At 35.3% G+C, this 21811-nt stretch overlaps 1 protein-coding gene across 1 annotated transcript in view; it reads left to right on the top strand.

Moving 5' to 3' along the window:
- The window catches only part of TDRD5 (tudor domain containing 5), an 89448-nt gene that overhangs the window by 27085 nt on the left and 40552 nt on the right, over positions 1-21811 (top strand). Inside the window, exons 4-8 of the mRNA XM_032291271.1 lie at positions 3547-3630; positions 6954-7010; positions 15936-16089; positions 18495-18667; positions 20392-20612. Of these exons, the coding sequence (XP_032147162.1) occupies positions 3547-3630; positions 6954-7010; positions 15936-16089; positions 18495-18667; positions 20392-20612 (689 nt within the window). The remainder of the gene's footprint in view (positions 1-3546; positions 3631-6953; positions 7011-15935; positions 16090-18494; positions 18668-20391; positions 20613-21811) is intronic.

The raw sequence follows: 21811 nt of genomic DNA, 5'->3' as shown, positions 1-21811 counted from the left end.
TTTTACTCTGTGTCTACAAGCTTGACTTTTGTGCACTTCCCATATAAGTGAGATCATGTGGACTCTGAGTTTTTTTGCTATATTCATGATAATTTAAATTATATATATATGATTGATTCAGGTTTACCTCTGCGAGTTCCACTACAACAAGGACCTTATCTAGTCTGTTTACCTCTGTACAGTATGAAACACATAGTATGATCTCAGTACATATTTGTTGAATGAATACATGGGTATTTTTAAAATTTTACAATTTGATGAGCAAACAATTATATCCGTTAATGTGTATTTGAGGTTGACCTTTATACTTTAATTGGCTACTTAGTCTTTTTTATTGCCTATTCATGTTTTGGTTCATTTTTCTGAAGAGTGTAGCTTTTTGATTTAAAGCTCTTTTTCTTCTTTGGTCCTTTAAGCTCCTATCTGAATATAGCTTGTTTTGTCACTTTCCATCTTCATTTTCCAGTTCTATCTCATTCACTTAATTTATTGCCCATTCTTCATGTTTGGTATATAAGCATCTGAGACTAAAAGCATTGTTGAAATCACTGATTACCTCCCAGTCTTTCTTCTCCCTCCCACACTATGACTTCTGCCCTCTATAATTATACATATCCCCAACTTTTCCTGGAATTTAAAAAAATCTCCACCGCATTCAGTTTAAAGTCACCTTAATTTAGACATTTTACTTGAGAGAAACTTTTTTTTTTTTTTTTTTTACTTTTTTCAGAAGCATTCTGTTCCTAGCTAAAAGCTCATCATTTTGCTATATTAAACCAAAGATTGGCAAATATGTTTTCTAGCAGATTACATAGTAAATATCTGAGGCCTTTTAGGCTAAATGTTCTCTGCATCTACTAAACACTGTCCTTGTAGTGCAAGAGCAGCCATAGACATTATGTGAATGACAGACTATGGCTGTGTTCCAATAAAGCTATGGACACTGAAATTTGAATTTTATATATGTCACAAAATATCTTTTCCCACAGCCATTTAAAAATACCATAACCATTCATAGCTTATGGGAAGCACAAAAAGAGGCCGTAGTTTGCTGACCCTTGTCATAAGCCATGATCCAGAGAGACACAACAAGTCTGTAATCACCATCCTGCCATTTACCTCCCAGTTTTCCAAAGTCTTAAAATTGATTAAAAACCAGAAAAGCCTACCTCTCTGTTCCATAGTACTTTTGTTTCTTACATAGAATTTGAGGTCCTTGAGGCTATTTCTCTGGTCTCATCATTCATCCCTGTAGAATCGGCAGTGCCTTCCTCTCCGCTGTCTTTCCTAATTTCTGCGAATTTTACCTTTATCAAATCCCTTCTTTTCTGTTCTCTTCCAGTACCCTAGTTAAAACTCTTGCCTAGAGAGTTGCAGTGGTTTCCTAACTGGTTGTCCACACATCCAATCAGATTTTCTGTTGCCAGATTACAGTTCTGAAAATCTGTCTGTTTGCTAAAAATCTCTAATAGCAATACCTCTGTTTTTGCCTCTATAATCAAGAAAAACTCCTTAGCTTGGCATTGATGGTATTCCATAATGTAACATTAATCCACCTTTCTAATTTTTCCTTCACTATTTTTCCAATGCCTTAGGCAAACTATTTTGTTCAATTTCCTTTATGAAATTCCTTCTACCTTCAGTGTTCTCTCTACCTTGTGTCTTTTGGAGAATTCTCCCCATCCTGCAAGGTCCTTCTAAAAGGAAGCCTTCTGTATGTTTACTGCTTAATGACACAGAGACAGCCTTAGGTTATAGATGCTTATGTGTTGATCTCACTTTTCTACTTAAAGTGCCTTGAGAGGAGTTAGACTGGCAAAGGTAATCTTTTTTTTGTTGTTCCTGAGGCATTTAGCACAGTGATAATTTAATAAGTTATTGCTATTGAATCTGCAAATAGTGAAAGAATGGTTCAGATAGGAAAGATCAGTTATCTTCAGAAAGATGATTTTACTGTTCCCGGGAGAGCTTTAGGAAATTATCTCATGGCAAGTACAGAAGAAATGTAAAGAATCCAAGACCAAGGGCTAGAACCTTTTGTTGAAGCTAATAATGTAATCCCAGATATCTAATCCTCTCCTTCCCAGACCTATGGAAATGCACAAGAAAATGTGAAAATAGGGAAAACCCCTCAGAAGTTTGATAGGGAGCCATGCACTTACCAAAACTTGGATTTCTGCTGAATGTTGTGCAAGTGATATTGGATGGAAAGAAGAGTAGTCAGTGCCAGAGGGAGAATCCTGCCAGGGTGAGCGCTGCTTGCTGGAGGAGCAGGCAAGGGTCATGCTCACATCATGTGCCAGGCGTTATGTTGTGTACTCTACGTGCCTCACCACATTTAGTTTTCTTGTCAGCCTTGTGAGAGATGGAGATTATCTTCATTTTTCAAGTGAAGAAACTGAGACCTAAAAGGTCACACAGTTTGTAAGTGATGTCAGGCCAAGTAAAAGTAAGAAGAAAGACCTAAAGAAATGGCTTGGAAGGAAAAAGTATTAATAGTGATTGTGTCTGGGTGGTAAGATTTTCAGCAATTGGTGTTTTTCTTTATGTCTTTGTGACTTCCTTTTTTTTTTCTTTTTTTTACATTGAGTTACCAACTTTAAGCTTGATTGAACATAACTCCATGATCTTTAACTCTGCTTTAGTTCTCCAGCTGTAGCTCTTCACTGGACTTTGGCTAAACGGATATGCTCCCTGCTACTTTCCCATTACACCCTCCTGTCCTTCCAGCTTACTTTTTAATTATTCCCATGCATGATCATTTTATTTTAGTGGGGCCTCTGTATGCCATTTGCTTCTCTCTACTAAAATCCTCAGACTCCTACTGTCTTAACTCAGATTCCTCCTGTCCTGACTTCCTATGTGCTAAGTTTATATTATCATCCAATATTTCCTGAATGTTATTTTTCCACTTTTTCTACTTTCTCAAATGTCTGACCTCCCTCCTCTTTCCTTCTGCTTTCAGGAGTGGGCCTTGCTTCTGAACTCACAGAGAATGCGGGAGCTATCAGATAGTAACTCTTTGTATCTTCTGACTCCACGTTCACAGAGCCTTTCTGTGTACCCTACCTTCCCCCCCTTTGCTTCTATTACAACAGAAGAACTTTTCCTTCCTGCCCTTTAGGGCCAGTTGTCCCACCATCTAGTGACGTTCCGCCATCCCATCTCTTCCCTGCATTAGGCATTCCTTGAGTATGTTTTTAATAAATATGGAATAGTTTTATAAGTAGAAAATTTATAAGTAGAAAAAGGTAACAAAAGTTCTTTCTGGGTAAGAGTATGGGATTGAGTAATAGACTCTAGAATAATTGTTAGAGAATGTTAGCCCAGAAAATTCCTCAGCATTTAGTTTCATAACGATTCTATCTAAGTGTATTTTATATGGTATGAAATATTACAGTTCTTCTAATGAACAGTATTTTGTCTGTTTAATTGCAATACATCTCCTTTTATAGATATTTTTTCTTTACATATTGTTTAGATCTACCTTTGACTGTCTTTGGGCAGGGGGACTGCGACTTGACTTTTTTTTTTCTTTTTTCATAGCTGGAGAACACATTCAAATCAGTTATTGCACAAACTGGACCTGGAGGAACTATCAGTCCAGAACTAAAACATAAGATAAAATTTGTGAGTAATTTGTTTCTGGGAAAAAAATAATTGATTTATAAATATATATATCATTTGTGGTTGAGTTTGTCTGCAAGTATCAGTTTTATATTTACATCTAATCTTTTCTAATATACTACAAACTAAGTGACAATTTTTTTTAGAATAAGAAACAAAATACATACTCCTAAAAATTTTTAATGTGGGCCAGGCTTAGTGGCCCGTGCCTGTAATCCCAGCAGTTTGGGAGGCTGAGGCAGGCGAATCACAAGGTCGGGAGTTCCAGACCAACCTGGCTAACATGGTGAAATCCCGTCACTACTAAAAATATAAAAAATTAGTCGGTGTAGTGGCGGGCGCCTATAATCCTAGCTACTCAGGAGGCTGAGGCAGGAGAATCATTTGAACCTGGGAGGCAGAGATTGCAGTGAGCGAGCTCGTGGCACTGTACTCCTGCTTGGGTGACAGAGTGAGACTTCATCTTAAAAAAAAAATTAACATATAAATATTTAGCAGATAAGTTCTTCCAGGAGTCCTCTCTTCCTTTCCTTCTTCGTCCCCACAGATCACTGTTGACAAACAGTTGAAGATCTTTCCCAATACCAATTTAATACATGTCCATTAAATATTATTCCAGTGTGTGGTATTCCATTATGTTGATGCACTCTGTTTCATGTAGAGATCCATGATTGATTAAAGTTTTGGTGTTTTTATCTCTGGCTATGAAAAAAGTGCTCCAGTTGATGTCCATGGACATTTTTCTAGAAGTGGAATTGCTAGTCAGAGGTATCTTATGTTTTGATTATAAATATTACTAAATTGCCCTCTAAAATGTTTGAACAAATTTATACTTGTTGGGATCCATGAGGTCCACACGTTGGCGTACCAGAATGTGGGGAATCCATGAGCCCTACACATTGGGTGCCAGAACGTAGGGACCCATGAGCCCCCACATTTGGCACCAGAATGTAGGGAACCAGCCCTACATCACTTGTGGACACCCTGAGTTCAGTGGTGACAAAGGAATGAGAAAAAGACAGATTAAAAGAGATAGTGGGACCAGGGGGCCATCACTTTATTACTCTGGCAGTGAAGGCCCTGAGCTCTGATCATCCAGTCTATTTATTGGTTACAATCACTTTGATCCATAGGGTGGGGGTGGAGTGAATCAGTGAGCCAGAACTGGCATGTCATTCTAAGGATTGATAACAGTGGCAGTTTGGGAGTTTCACAAAACGAGAACATGTGGTTATCTTTAACTTATCTATGTGCAGCTGGTGGAACTCAGGCCTTACAAGGAGCCTACAAGTCTGCCTATGTCCATAGTGCTACAAAGAGGTTTTATGTCCTTGAGCACGTTTACGGTAACAGAGCCTAGGTCACCTTGCACTGGAACATGAGGCATGAAGAGGCCTTCCTCCTCAGAGGTCTCCTGCGGCCTTCCGCAGTTTGTTGTTCCTTGTTTGTATGTTACTCATAACCAATTTATGTAGGCATTCTGTAAGTCCTTTCTCCTTTGTTGATTTTCTCAACAATACTTCCACTGATAAGTGTTACTATCCAATCATGTTGTTTTGGTTTATATCTTTTGATTTTTACCTTAAGCATCTTTTCATATGCTTAGTGGTCACATATATTTTTTACGTGCATTGCCTGTTCATGTCGCTGCTCTTATTTGTTTTGCCTTACTAGTAAGTGAAAACTCTTTGGTGTTATGTATTGAGCCAAAGAGTTATGTACATTAAATTTTTGGTGGGAGCTGTTAATCCTGATTTGAGTAATCCAGGTTCTGTTACAGCTTGTATTGCCTGATATTATTCCATTTCAACTGTTATGATTTTACTACGAGAGATGCAAAAACCTTGATGCATTGAGGCCCTGTTTTTTTGTTTGTTTGTTCGTTTAGGCACTTGAGCAAGTATACAACAATTACTTGTTAAAGAAAGTTCAATATGAATTTTTTTTTTTTTTTTAAGATACAAGGTCTTCCTCTGTCACCCAGGTTAGAATGCTGTGGTACAGTCATAGCTCACTGCACCACCAACTCCTGGGCTCAAGGAATCCTCTCACATCAGCCTCCCGAGTAGCGGGGACTACAGGTACATGCCACCACACCCAGCTAATTTAAAAAGTTTTATAGAGACAAGGTTTTGCTATGTTTCCCAGGCCTGTCTTGAACTCCTGGCCTTAGACATTCTCCCACCTCAGCCTCCCAAAGCCCTGGGATTACAAGAGTAAATACAACTTTTTTTTATGGTACCAAAAATTAGAGAAAAATTAGTCATTGATTTATAAGGATTAGTTACATATCAATAGTGGATATTCTCTAAACTAGGGAATGTCATGTTGCTTATGAGAAAGTTCATGTTTGTCTCAGTTTATATGGAAGTTTCTCCTTGACATGTTGTTGAACTTTAAAAACAGGTTTTATAGAATGGTGTGTTTAGAATTGTTCTTTCATATAAAATTACAAATAACGTATGTGCACACATAAGGAGTTTCTGAAAGGATGTTTCTCTGAATGCAGTAGTGGCTGCCTCTGGGTCACAGGATTTTGAAATAATTTTTACTTTTTATTTTTCCAAAGCTTGAATTAGAATTTGATATAAAATATATCTGGAAAAATTAAGAAAACAAAGATTTTTATACTTTATTGGGATAGAGTAAATCTGCTTTCAGGATGTTACCCTAAAAATCATTGAACAAGTGTGCAGAACTCAAGCAAGAGGATAATCATTGCAATATTTGTCATGAAAAATAAGAAACAAAATAGAGAATCAAATAAATTTAGGTGTTTTTAATATTTTGAAAAATATGTGGCCAGTAAAAATGTTTATCTGTTTTTACTGACAGGGAGAGATGTCTTTAGTATAATATTTAAAAGCTGGCTATAGAAATATTGACCTTATTTTAATATTAAATACAGATTTATGTACATATGGATAATGTTGTCTGTGGATCTTTTATTTTTGCTTAACTTTATTTTCCTAAGTTTTCTATAGTGTTCATTGCATTTCTTTTCTAACAATTAAAATGCTATAGAATGTTTTATGTGAGCTAAGCTAAATGTGTTGGCTTAAAGAAGTGCAGGAATTTCTGGAGAGTTATGGCATTGCAATATCATGTAATAATGGTTTCTCAACTCTGGAAATGTTCGAAATCACAGTCCTTTTTGTTATAATGTTTTTTAAAACTGGAAACTTTTTTTTTAAAAACAATGTAATATGACTAAAATTCATTTAATAATGTTACTTTTGTGTTTGTTATTTGTTTATATAATTTTAATATTTTGTCACTCAGCATTTCAGTTGTGTCTATATTGTATTTCACTTTTTATTTATTAGGTTGTATCTAAGTTCCCAGAGGGTTTGTTTATTTCTAAACTGCTTGGAGAGTATGAGGTAAGTGTTTTGTTTCTCCCCAACTCTGATTTTTTTATGGCTTATATTTCTTGTGAAAGATGGAAATTTTGTGGCTATTCCTTGGATTCTGCAGGTCTATGTTCTAAAACAGAAACATTTTGTTTTGCATTTTAGTATCTTTATTATGAGAGTTGAGAATATGATCTTTAACAAATACTTGATTATGCATAGGAAGGATTTTTTTACTACTTACTGTTATTATTAGAATAAAGATTAACTTGTTAATGTCTGACAGTATTATACCAAGCGTCAGTGGGGATGCAGAGAAGCAGAATACCTCATACACTGCTTGTGGGACAAAACGCTTTTAGAGAGCATTTTTCATTATCAAGTAAAGTTGAAGATATGCACCCTCAGGGATCCAGTAGTTCCACTTTTACATATGCACTCTAGAGAAACTCTTGCACATGTATACATGAAGACATGTAAAGAAGTACACAGCACAGCATAGGAACAAATTAGAGACAAATCATCATCAGTGGGATAATGGGTAAATAGAGATTGACATTTATACAATGGGATTGTATGTAGTAGTATGAGATAAATATACAACATGGATCATTTTTAAAACCATAATGTTGAGTGAAAAAAAGTCAAGTTGCAGAACAATTCGGATAATGCCATATATCCAGTTTTTAAAAAGATAAGTCCTATATGTATATTAGGTGTGTGCCAGGCTCTATCCGGAGCATCTTTCATATGGGCATATGTTCATTTTGTTTTCACAACAAATAGAGGCACAGAAAAGTAACTTGCGTAAGCATTAGACTTCCAGTAATAGGTGGAGACAAGATTTGAACCTGGGCAGTCTGGCTTCAGAATCCTAACTCTTTACTATGCCATGAAAACTGTAGTATATTTACAGGTTAAAAAAAAAATAGATATTGTAAGATAGTATAGCATAATGGTTAAGATACATAATTCTGTGTGCTATCTTATAGACAGTATATTAGTTCAAGATATGTTCAATATGTTCGTTATAGAGTTTTGTGAAGTTTAAATGACTTAAAAATAAGGCACTTGGTACAGTGCCTGGCACGTAAGCTCTGCTCAGATCTCTGCTGACCTTTGAACTGCACATTCTTGGGGCACAAATAGAGCAGCCTCTGTTCTTTTAAGGGTAAAAAGAACTGAAGATATTTCAGCTGTTGCCATCACAGGGTGGCAGATTTTGGGTTAAATTCAGCCAAACTTAAATCAAAAAACAGTACTCTCCAAAGGAGGGTAAAGGATTCCAGAGTCTCTACAATACATCTCTCATGATGCCTGGAATACAAACCAAAATTACTAGATGTAGTAAGAAGCAAGAAAATGGGACCCCTTGATAAAGAGAAGGTGATCCATGGAAACTGTCTCTGAGATGATGCAGATGCAGAAGTTAGCAAAAAAAGATTTTAAAGTAACTCTTATAACGTTATTGAGGATATAAAGGAATATGTATTCAGAGTAAATGAGCAGGTAAGATATTTCAGTGCAGAAAAAGAAACTATAAAAACCAAGTGATTTTTATAACTTAAAATGTCTGAAGTAATAAAATTCATTAAGAACAAATTGGAAGTGGCAGAAGAAGGCTTTAGTAAACTTCAAGACAGATCAGTAGAAATTATCCAGTTTGAAGAACAGAGAAGCAAAGCAGAACTTGAGAGACCTGGGGCCTGTGGAATAATACCAAATGGTCTATTATATCTATTAATATAATTGGAGTCCCAAGAAAGCACAATAGAAATATATTTGAAAAAATAACGGCCCCATATTTTCCAAATCTTGTGAAAGAAGTTTATAAATCTAAGAAGCCCAGAAAACCCCAAACAAATAATAGAAAACCTTATATAGGCACATCATAGTAAAAATGCAGAAAACCAAATATAAGCAGAAAATTCTGAAAACAGCCAGAGAAAAAATAACATACTTCATATAGGAGAATAGTGATACAAATAATGACTGACCGCTCATTAGAAGCAATGCTAGAAGACGGAATGACATCTTTAATGTACTCAAAAGCACTGTTAACCCAATATTTTATATCCAGTGATAATATAAAGAACGAAGATGAAATAGACATTTTCAGATAATCAGAATTGCAAGCAGACTGGTTCTATAAGAATGCTAAATAACATTCTTCAGGCTGAAGGAAAAATGCCAGATAGGAACTTTAATCTTCAGGAAGGATTGAACAAAGGATGTAGTAAATATGTGGGCATATATAAAAGACTGCCTTTTTTGATCAGTTAAAATATATGACTGTTTAAAGCAAAAATTACAGAATTAAATAATTGAGTTTATAACATGAAAATGTAATGGTTATGAAAACTACTGAATAATGAGTAAAGGGGCAGCACCTAGAACTCTAGGGTTGCCAGATTCTTATGTTTTATCTGAAGTGGGACAGTAAGACTACAAAGTTAAGGATGTACGTTGGTTTTGCTGGTGAATTCTGTAAAACATTTAAGGAATAAATTACGTTAATCATACAAAGATTGTCTCTTAAAATAGCAGAGAATACTTCCCCAACTCATTTTTTTTTCTCTTTAAGAGAGAGTCTCACTGTCACCTAGGCTGGAATACAGTGGCATGATCTTGGGTTACTGCAGCCCTGAACTCCTGGGCTTAATTCATCCTCTTGCCTCAGCCTCCCAAGTAGCTGGAACTACAGACATGTGCCACCATACCCAGCCAATTAAAAATTTTGTTTTAGAGGAAGGGTCTCACTATGTTGCCCAGGCAGGTTTTTAACTCCTGGCCTAAAGCAGTCCTTCCACCTCAGCCTCCTAAAGTGCTGGGATTACAGGCATGAGCCACCATGCCTGGCCTCCCCAACTCATTCTGTGAATACACTGTCCTGCTACTGAAGCTTGACCTAGACATTACAGAAAACCAATTAGATCATGTTTCTTATAACATGGACATAAAAATCTATTACAAAACAATAGTAAATTGAATTCAGCATTCCCTGAACAAGAGGGGGTTTCTCCTAAGAATGCAAGGTTGGAGTAACATTTCAATAGGAATTAAGGTAATTCACCATTTTAACAGAATAAGAAGGAAGAAAAGCCATGTGATTATTTTGGTAGATGCAGAAAAAGAATTACCAAAATTTAATACCCATTCACAATTAAAATTCTGAGAAAATGAGGAATAGAAAAGAAGCTCCCCATTCCGATAAAGGGCATTTTTCAAAACCTGTTAATATACTTGTCATACTTAATGGTGAAACACTGAACAGTTCCCCTTTAAAATCCAGAACAAGGCAAGTATTTCCAGTCATACTGCTTTTATTCAGCATTGTATTGCAAGTTCTAACCAGTGTAATAAGAAAGGGAAATAAAAGGCATGAAAACCTAAAAAAAAAAAAAAAAAAAAAAAAACTTTATTTTTAGAAAACATGGTTGTTCATGTAGAATATACTAAGGAATCCATGAAAAAGCTGCTAGAACTAGTTTATTAGGTCAAAGATACAAGGTCACTATACAGAAATCAATTGTACTTTCATATGTAGGTAGTAAATCATTGGAAAATGGAATTATAAAAATTCTGTTTATTATAACGTCAGATTATTTGGAAATGAATTTAACAAAAGAAACAAATCATCTACACTGAACACTAATAGCATTGTTGAGAAGTTGAAGACTAGTAAATGGAGAGGTGTAAACATACTCATTGGTGAGAAGACTCACTATTGTTATTAATGTATAGATTCAATATAGTCCCCATTATAATTCTTGCAGGCTATTTGTAGATACTAACAAATTCATGAATTTGTCTGTCCTTACAGTGCATACATAGGATATCCTCCCATATGCACTGAAGTAATTTTTGAGAGTGGTGCCAAAGGAATTCAAAAGGGTTAAGAAAGTATTTTCAGCTCCGGGCATGGTGGCTCAGGTCTCTGTAAACTCAGCACTTTGGGAGGCTGAGATGGAAAGATTACTTAAAGCCAGAAGTTTGGAAAAATATTTTCAACAAATGATGCTGGAACAACTGAATGCAAGATGCAACTGAATACAAGAAAAAAGAATGAATCCCAACTCCCAACCTGACACTATGTACAAAAATTATTTCAAGATGCATCATAGACCTAAATGAAAAAACTAAAGCTCTAAAGCTTCTAGAAGAATTAAAATATATTAATGACCTGGACAGGCAAAGGTTTCTTAGGACACAGAAACAGTAATCAGTTAAAAGAAAACTGATAATGAGACTTCATCAAAATTAGCTTTTATTAGGAAACCCCACTTAAAATCGAACAGACCACTAACTGGGAAGAAATTTTTACAATAATACATCTAACAAAGGACTTACATTCAGAATACTTAAAGACAAGTCTATAGCTCCATAATGGAAAGCCAAGCAAGTCTTTTTGTAAATGGCTTAAAGGCTTGAACAGAGACTTGACAAATGCAGGTATGAGTGATAAACACATGATAAACTCACATACATTTTTGGTGCAAGTATAAAATGGTACAACTACTGTGGAAAATGTTCTTAAAATTTCTTATAAGTATGTATTTATCCTTTGACCCAGAATTATACTCCCAGATATTTATTCAGAGTATGTGTCTCCAAAGACTTACACGATAGTATTCATACCGCTTTATCCATAGTAGCCACCCAAAACTGGAAATAACCCTACTATTCATCAATAAGGGAATGAATGAAGAAATTGTGGTATGTTTGTACAACAAAATACTATTCCACATTAAAAAGAAGTAAACAGCTGATACGTGAACAAGTGTGGATGAATCTGAAAAATAGGTGCTGCTGAAGTTAAGTCCCACACAGCAGAATATATACCAGAGAATGTCTTTTATATGAAATAATACAATAGGCAAAGCTAATCTAGGGTAGAAAAAAAGCTTGTCTCTAGGGGTGACTGGAAAAGGGACAACTTTCTGGGTGGTGGAAGTGTTCTGTATCTTGAATAGGGGTTTGGGTTACCCAGTTTTGCATTTATCAGGGCTAATTGGTAAACTTAAGTTGTGTGCATTTCACTGTGTGTAAGTTTTACCTAAAAGTGAACAGAATTCTAGTTAATGACGTGCATGCTGGCCTAGTTGAGGGTAAAGGGTACTGATGTCTGCAGGTCACTTTGAAATGTGTATAAAAGATAAGATGGGTTGGTAGATGGATGGATACACAGATGACATAGCAAATATAGTGGTAGAGTTCAGTATCCAGCTCTTGCAATTTTTTCTGTGTTTGAAATTTTACATAAGAAAATCTTAGGAAAAAAAAGATAAAGATGACTCGGGAGAAAATGACAGGTATTAAACAGGCAAAGAAGGGGACAGAATGAGTAGTAAAGTCTAGAATTCAAATAAACCTTACGGAAATGGAAGATTTGAGACTATATGTTTGAAAGAGCACACTGTATATCTGACAGTATCAACTCGAAATGACCAATATCAAATTTCTAGACTGAAATGAAAAAAAAAATTTTCTGGGCATTTAAACAAAAACAGCAAGTGACTTATAAAGGAAACAAAAGTTATATTATTAGACATTTTCACTGCAATATTTTATGCTAGATGAAAAGAGAGAAACTTATTTTATGTACTCAAAGCATGAGCCAAGGAGTCTCTAGCTAGCAAAACTGACTTTCAATTGCAGAGAGCCAGACGAGCTATTATCACCATGCAAGAATTCAGGAACTCTTGTTCTCATGAGCTCTTCCTGAGGAATCTGCCGGAGAATGAGCATCAGAAAACCAAAATCACACTAGAGAGACATTGATAAAAGAATGAATGCCATTTGTGGAACTAAGATCAAATGAGGGGAAGAGGGGAGAGAATGTAGCATTTAGGGGCAATGTACTCTGCCAATGTAGACAAAGTACAGTTACACAAAATGGTGGAAGGAGAAATGGTGAGCATATGCAAAAGTATTTTGTTTTCATTATATTGGTGGTAGTATTCTGAGACCACTGTTGTATAATTTGGTATAAAGCAAATAGGAGATATTTCATATTGTGTATACAAGGATATCCAAGTTACATAAATTGAGCTTGGAACATCTTGTCATATCAAACCAACAAGGAAGCTATTAAAAACTGGGTTCACTGGGAGGCAGAGTTTGCAGTGGGCTGAGATCTTGCTATTGCACTCCTGCCTGGGCAACAAAGAGTGAAACTCCATCTCAGGAAAAAAAAAAAAAATGGAAAAAGAAAGAAAACAACAAATAGGTGCACATTAGAAGAGCTTAGGAATTCAATTGAAGAATTACTTCAGGCTACAGTAAGGATAATAATTGCAGTATTTTGAAGCCCATCAAATATATTTAATTCTGTGAGTTTATATGATACTAAGAGCACTAATGACTCAACATAGAGGATGATGGAACTAATTCACTTTCTTTAAAAATGGTAACTAAGAGAGCCAGTCACTTAATCTTGGCTTTCCTAAATGAGTTGCTATTGCTGGATAAGCAAAGAGCAGATGAGAGGAAGCATACATCTATAGAGTGTTCCAAATGAAAAGGAATTGACAGAATGCTGCTGTGAAAATCCTCAAAGTAATGGATCTAGGAATTGACTAAGAATGGCTCCTAACAACACCAAAAAAGAGACGACCAGATGTTATGTGGCCCTTTTTAGAATACAGCATCACTTACAGTATTGTCAAAGAGATCAAACATGAATCTCATCAAGCCTGGGGGGATATCCATTATGCTAATTTGCAGGAAATGTTTGTATTATAGGATTGTCAGACTTTGAGGAAACAAAATCATGTAAACAGGATATATACACATATTTGAAGGCATAACTCTAAACTCTAAAAAAATGATAAGTTTGGTTGAAGCTGGAAGGAAAATAAGGAGGGTGGGAGTAGAAATGTATCAATTTCTTTTATTAAGGCAGTGTCTCACTGTTGCCCAGGCTGGAGTGCACATAGCACACTGCAGCCTTAGCCTCCCAAGTAACTGGGATTGCAGGCACATGCCGTCATGCCCAGCTAAGTTTTTTTTTAAAAAATTGTAGAGGCAGCGTCTCAAAATGTTGCCCAGGCTGGCCTAAAACCCCTGGTCTCAAGCAGTCCCTCCTGCCTCAGCCCCCCAAACTGCTGGGATAACAGATGTGAGTCACTTTTCTCAGCCCATCAATTTCTTCATTGCTCATAGTTGGGAGCCAATAAAGCAGAAAGCATAACAAAGGAATTAGGATAAAATACATCTGACATATTAATAAATTGACTAACCTTTTGAAAGAAACTGAGTCTCAGGATTAGATAGCAAAACTCAACTGTGTTTCATGTACTGATACAGTAATTGAGAAAAGCAAGATGTATCTAGTATATGTAATCTCTTATGTTGAAGCATGTTTGAGTTTTGATAATTTCTGGAACATTATAAAAAGAAACTGGCAATAATAGTTTCAGGGAAGTGATTACTACGTGACTGAGGAATTTTTTGTTGTTTTTTGCCAATTTAACTGAAGTGTTTATTTTGGAAATAGTTCCTGATTAAATTAACATCCTGCCTTTTAATAATCAGATCACTCAGCATCATTACAGTTTACCAAAATACAGGTAAATTCTAAAGGAAAATGTGATTTCTGAATAATAGCTATCAAGTCAAAGCGATTGAGAAATCCAGATGAGCACTGTATTCTCATCTGCTTGTATCTCATGGTGCAGAGGAGAAAGCTGGAAGATGGCCACTTAGGTTTTCATGCCCGATTTGTCAGATAGCAACCCAATATAAAACTCAAAAATAAATCCACAGCATAAATTGAGGAAACTGAAGCTTGTTCACTTTAAAAACCGAAAGGATTGACAATAATATATTAAAATTCAAATGACAGACTACCTGAAGAGCCAAGATGAGGATACATATCAGAAGGTTTTCCACTGAAAGCATTAAAATTAGTATTAAAAAGATAATTTGCATGATGTATTAAAAATATACTAATTGAGTTTTTCAATATGAAATGCATGTAAAGAATGAAGATAGAAGTCACTCAAAAAAGTCTCTTTAGATGTGGCAGATTTTGTTTTTTAGGCTCAGAAATAAGCAAATTTATCACAATGTTTCTTAGGATAATACAATAAATGCAACACATTTATTGTCTTTCTTAGAATAATACCTGCAGCATATGCAAAATATGAAGACTTGCAGGCAGCTTTGGGAGAACATTTCACTTTAACCTTTTGGAATAGGTTTTTAAAAATGTTTTAAGAATTTATGTAAGATAGAGTTAATATCAATGAAACTAAAATAATGTTGGTGATGCTTTTGACTGGAATAAAATAACTGATGATAGATAGTCCTTTTAAGACATGAAATGTTTCCTGTTTGGGGAATGTATTTTGTATGTCTGTTCTATATATTGTCTCCTGTCTTTATTTGGTGTGACTTTTCTGAGGCAAGAAAATCAAACTGTATGCTATGAGAAATACACTGATAAGTATCTGCTTATTTATTCCAAGTTCTAAGGTGAAATAATAAAATTTAAGGAAATATTTTTAAACAATAATTTTCCTACATGTTAGAAGTGGTACTGAATATTATCTTTATGGAAAATAGAGAAATACCAATAGTTTTATTACAACTGTTGTATGTTGTGCATTCTCCTCTTTTATAAAGAAGACTTTTCCTTTATATTCAGACATTGTTAAAAACGAGAGGTGAAAAGTCCCCCCTAACTTTTATTTCACTTTACCACATGCTCTGAAAAGAACTTGACATTGAGCTAGAAGTTTTATGGTAAGGGATAATTGGTCACTTGGTTTGTTGGTTTGTTTTATACTGCTATGGAAGGGAGCCTTTACTCGGTAATACTTGAGTTCATTGACCCTTAAAGTTTTAGTTTGGCTAAATTCAAATTAAAGCATTGTCCAAGGACAACTGTGTATGTTACATTTCTGTTATCTAACGCTGATTCATGTAATTACTGGTTTTTTTTTCTGACAGGTAATTTTTCAGGAGCAACTTTCACCAAAAAAATTAGGCTTCTTAAATGTGACAGAACTTGTTGGAGCTCTTAGCGACATTCTCCATGTTGAGTTCAGGGAAGGACAACAAGACTTAGTAGTGTTTGATGTTGATAAGAAGCCTCTGCCTCCTGGTGAGTAGAACCACAGTACGATGCAAACTTCATTTTTATTGTCCTTATGAGGACAAAGACAAAACATGAAATAATGCCTAGCCATGAAATGTTTTGTATATCATGACCTCCTTTCTGGTGGGATTTATTATAATAAGGTTAATCTGTAAAAACAATCTGAATTTTAAATTTTTACTTTCTTCATTGTCTAGATATTTTTATTATTCTTAAGGAAATAAAGTTTGTAAATTTTTGATTTGATAATGCAGTTGTTCTTAACTCAGGCCGTGCATTAGAAGCTTTTTAGAAATATATAGAGATGCAGAATAAATGGGTATGCGCCGGGACCCAGCACTTATATTTTTTAAAATAAACTTTTAATTTTCGGATAATTTCAGTGTTACAGAAAAATCATTAAGTCTGTAGTACAGAGTTCCAATACACCTTTCATCCAGTTTCATTTAATATTAATGTTGCATATTACCATGATACATTTATCAAAACTAAGAAATTAACATTAGTACATTGCTAGTAACTAAACTCCAGACTTTATTCTGATTTTACCAGTTTTTCCAAGAATGTTCTTTTTCTGTTTCTGTATCCACTCCAGGATAATACTGCATTTAGGGCACTTGATTTTTTTTGTGGGGGAGGGGAGGGGCTGCTTTTTCTTTTGAAGTTTTTATTGAGATAATTTTAGGTTTACTTGGAGTTGTAAAAAATAATGCAGTATGATCCCATGTACCTTTTACCCAGTTTCTCCAATGGCAACACCTCGCAAAACTAGATTGCAGTATAGTACTTGTATTTTCATAAGCTTGTATGAGTGGTTATGATGTATGTTTTTTTCCCCAAAATGTAACTACCTTTATTGATTTTTATGATTATTAAAGTAACTCATGTTCATTCTAAAAATATATAAACAGCACAGATGAGTAAAGAGAGAACATTTTCTATTATTTTAACCCCCCTAAAAAATAATGCTGTTAGAATGTTTAGCCTGCCAGACTTTTTCCAGTGAATATGTAAGACATAGATAGACCTTTTTCTTAAATCACAAAAGCTGCATATTCTTGTCTAAACAATTCCAACAATACAGAGGTCACTAGCATTAATAGTTTTAGTGTGTATATTTCTGGACCTCTTCTATAGGATATAGCTAATTATCACATGTATAATTTTTCCTGCACAAAACAGTAGCATATAAATACAAATTTTCCTTAACTTATGATGGAGTTCTGTCCCAATAAACCCATCATAAGTAGAAAATGCATTTAACATACCTAGCCTACTGAACATTATACCTTGGCCTAGCCTACCTTGAATGTGCTCAGAACACTTACATTAGCCTGTGGTTGGGCAAAATCATCTAATACAAAGCCTATTTTTTAATAAACTGCTGAATATCACCTGTAATTTATTGAATACTGTACTAACAGTGAAAAACAGCGTTGTATGGGTATGGAGTATTGTTTCTAATGAATGTGCATTACTTTCATAGCATAAGAAAGTAAAACCACTGTGGACGTCTGATTGTGTTTCCATTTTTCACAATCACAAAAAAAGATACAGTGACAAATATTCTTGTACCTACATCTTTGTGTACTTATGTCTTCATTTTTTTTTTAGGAACCGCCATGCTTGTAGGTCTATCTGGAGTCTTTTTTTTTCTTTTTGAGATTTAGTCTCGCTGTGTTGCTCAAGCTGGAGTGCAGTGGCACAATCTTGGGTCACTGCAACCTCTGCTTCCCAGGTTCAAGCGATTCTCCTGCCCCAGCATCCTGAGTAGCTGGGACTACGCTGGGCTGATTTTTGTATTTTTAGTGAGATAGCATTTCACCTTACTGGCCAGGCTAATCTCGAATTCCTGACCTTGTGATCCGCCCACCATGGCCTCCCAAAGTGCTGGGATTATAGGCATGAGCCACCTCGCCCAGCCTGGAGTCTGTTTTAATGTGCCAATCTCTTGTAGTTATATCATCTTGTAGTATACTTTACATGATTAACTTGAAAGTTACCTAGGAATTAGGGGATTGTATTACAGAATATCGAGTAGTTACATACACTCTATGTTAAGTAACAAAGAATGTTCACTGTTTAATTTGAACAAAAAGTAAATTGAAATCAAGATGCTAAAAAAAATTGTCTTTTACTAAAGTTTAAGAAACTTTATCATATCACAAGCCTCCCTCCCCCAGCACAAATAATTTAAGATTTGTTCCCATCTAGAACTTGCCTTATATTTTGCCACACTTGAAAGGTCTGCAAGGACACATTTGTATCTCTCATTTATCATTGTCTTTCTAGCACCTGGTTTGTTGAAGGTGCTTAGTAACAGTTGTACAGCTATTTTAACAAATATGTGTAGGCTGTTCTATTGGTCATTTCAGATGGAGTTGTTTCATCAGTCAGAAATTTGTGTTTAGTTCAATCAGATAAGAAAATAGAAGCCAAAACTTATGTCTCCAGTCCACCTAGAAATTCATTGTCTACTGCTACTGTCAAAGAGACTACATGGAATTGTCCTTCAGAAAACCAAAAAGAGCCACAACAGAAAATTTGCAAGAAGCCTAATCTGGTGGTAAAGCCTTTACAGCTGGTGAGTGAGGTTTAAAGACTGTGCACTGGAGATTCAGTGTTATGGAAAGTGAATGTATGTTTCTTTAAACCAAAATCCTTTTTAGAAAAGTCTTATTTCTTGATATATCATTTCTTAGAAGGGATCATATCTTCGTACTAAAGTTACGTCATAAAGCATTCTTTCTAATTTTCAGTCTTTTATATAACTTGCTTTTCCTCAAGGCTTATTTTAAAGTTTTCTGATAGTTTTAATAGTTGACAGCTCTCTCATGATGATGTCTTGAAAACCCGCAGGGGCTTTATAGGGAAAAATTGAGAGGCTCCATTTTGGCTGTGTGCTTCAACACTGCTGCAAGTTGCCTCTCCACCCATCCTCAGTTATAGAGTGCATTTATTCTTTTTTCTTTTATTGCATCTCCACACACAATTCTCCCTTTTTGTGTTCTTATCTCCCATTACTTATTTTGTTGTTATTAAGAAATCATTGCTTGTTCTTTTTCCCATCTACCCTCTCTACCTGACTTCTTTCATGGAAGGAAAAATTTTTTTAAAATTATTTTTATACTTTAAGTTCTGGGGTACATGTGCAGAATGTGCAGGTTTGTTACATAGGTATACACATGCCATGGTGCTTTGCTGCACCCATCAACCCATCATCTACATTAAGCATTTCTCCTAATGCTATCCCTTCCCTAGCCTTCCACCTTCCAGTGGTTCCCAGTGCGTGGTGTTCCCCGCCCTTTGTCCATGTGTTCTCATTGTTCAACACTTACTTATGAGTGAGAACATGCGGTGTTTGGTTTTCTGTCCCTGTCTTAGTTTGCTGAGAATGATGATTTCCTGTTTCATTCTTGTCTCTGCAAAGGACATGAACCCATCCTTTTTGTGGCTGTATAGTATTCCATGGTGTACATGCCCACATTTTCTTTATCCATTCTATCATTGGATGGGCATTTGGATTGGTTCCAAGTCTTTGCTATTGTGAACAGTGCTGCAGTAAACATAACGTGTGCATGTGTCTTTATAGTTGAATGTTTTAAATCCTTTGGGTATATTCCCAATAATGGGATTGCTGGGTCAAATGGTATTTCTGTTTCTAGATCCCTGAGGAATCACCACACTGTCTTCCACAATGGTTGAGCTAATTTACACTGCCACCAACAGTGTAAAAGTGTTCCTGTTTCTCCATATCCTCTCCAACATCTGTTGTCTCCTGACTCTAATGATCGCCATTCTAACTGGCGTGAGATGAAAAGTTTTGTATGGAGAGCTTTCTGTAATTTCTGGAGGACGATCGATGACCTAGAGGAAAACAATATGTTTCAGAATGAGAGTATTTGAGAAATCCTGCTTTTGATTGGAAGACTTGTCTGAAATTTAACCTATTAAAGTTACGTTTGACTGTCGATATGTTTGAAGTATCATATTTCCAATTTTGTATAGGGCAGTTGTATGACACACTTTTTAACTCTATACTTAATGTCGTAAGGCAGTAGTTTTTGTATTTTAGCTTAGGTAAGAATCACCCAGGGAATTTTTTTTAAATGCATAGTTCTGGGTCCCATTCCCAGGCATTCTGAATCAGTCTAGGATAGAGTCTAAGAATCTGCATTTTTATAATATCCCAAGTGATTCCAATAAAGGTGATTCGTGAAATACACTTTGAGAACCATGCCATGGGGTTTGAAATGTCACCAAGAGATTATTAATGGTTTCTTTTTTTTTTTTCCCCTTAACTTACAGCAAGTGGAAATAGACAAATCACAACTCAACCTGGCAATGGCAAATCATGACATCCCTCCAGATGCTGTGCGTGACAAGAAATTGTGCAGACTACCACCATTAGACACCAGTTCCCTTGTAGGGGTCTTTGTGGAGTATATCATCTCTCCTAGTCAATTCTACATCCGGATCTATAGCAGGGATTCATCAGAGTTGCTTGAAGACATGATGATTGAAATGCGGTAGGAGTCTGTTGTTTTCAGGGTGTTTTTCACATATCTCTTAAATCAGCAGTTCTCAAACATTTTGGTTTCAGGACTCTTAAAAATTAAAGACCTAAGAGAGCTTTTGTTTATCATTATTTACTGTATAAAAATTAAAACTAAAATTTTAATATTAAATAATCCATGTGTTAATATAAAGAACATTTTTATGAAAACTATTTTTCTGTAAATATTTAGAAGGGTGACATTATTTTATATTTTTGTAGATCTCTTTAATATCTGGCTTAATAGAAGAAAGTTGATTTTCCATATTTGCTTCTGCATTTACTCTGTTGAGATAACGTTGTTTTGGTTGAAGTATCTGAAGAGATCTGGCCTCACACCAATATGTAGTCTGGGAAAAAGTATTTTCACAAATTTCTCTTTTCAGAAAATTGTGAATATTCCTTTTTGATAGTATGGCAAAACTTGACAAATGGTAGTTTCTCAAATGTTACTTGGATTTTGAACTTTTCGTACTCTATTATGTTAAAATCCATTGGTCTGCCATTACACTTTGAATGGATCTAAGACTGGCTGTGTAATTGCCGGCCCTGATGCAAAATTAAAATGCAGGGCTCCCTGTTTAAAAATTACTAATTTCAGGATGGCAACAGCAGAATATTAAAGCAAGCACAAAGCTACTTCTAAGCATGGATTAAAACTAGCCCTGAATGGATCATACAATTTTATAACATCATGTATTGGTCATTTGGAAAATACCTAGTTCACTGAATTATGCAAATCTTCCAAATGTTGACACATTTCATTATGTAGTATAAAAATACTATCATTGATCTCATCAGAAAAGTATTTCGTATTGGGAAGCTGTCAAGTTCACAGTGGATGCAACATTTCCAAAATCCCTTTACTTGCAAGCTTGTTTGTTATCATTGACAACGTGTACTGTGATTTGTTTTGCTTGAAGTGGCAAGCTTGCTTCATTTTTGAAAAATCTGTATCAGATACCCAAGTCTGAATAAACATAGCTTGCTAGTGGTTCTTTCAAGCAAAAATGATATCGAAGAAGTGGCTAGTTCATCTTCTAGGTAAGAATCATGTTTGAGATTTTATACTTTGAGAACTACTGACTTACATTGTCTCTTTTCTCTACTAAAAACTGTCCTTTGTAAAAACAAAATTAGCAAACACCATATAAAATGTGGACATTTTCAACC

Source organism: Sapajus apella, unplaced genomic scaffold, assembly GCF_009761245.1.
Source record: "Sapajus apella isolate SASKATOON/1434 unplaced genomic scaffold, GSC_monkey_1.0 scaffold25, whole genome shotgun sequence".
In the NCBI taxonomy this organism is placed as follows: Eukaryota; Metazoa; Chordata; class Mammalia; order Primates; family Cebidae; genus Sapajus; species Sapajus apella.
The sequence above is the reverse complement of the archived record's forward strand: the minus strand, read 5'-3'. Positions and strand labels throughout refer to the sequence as shown.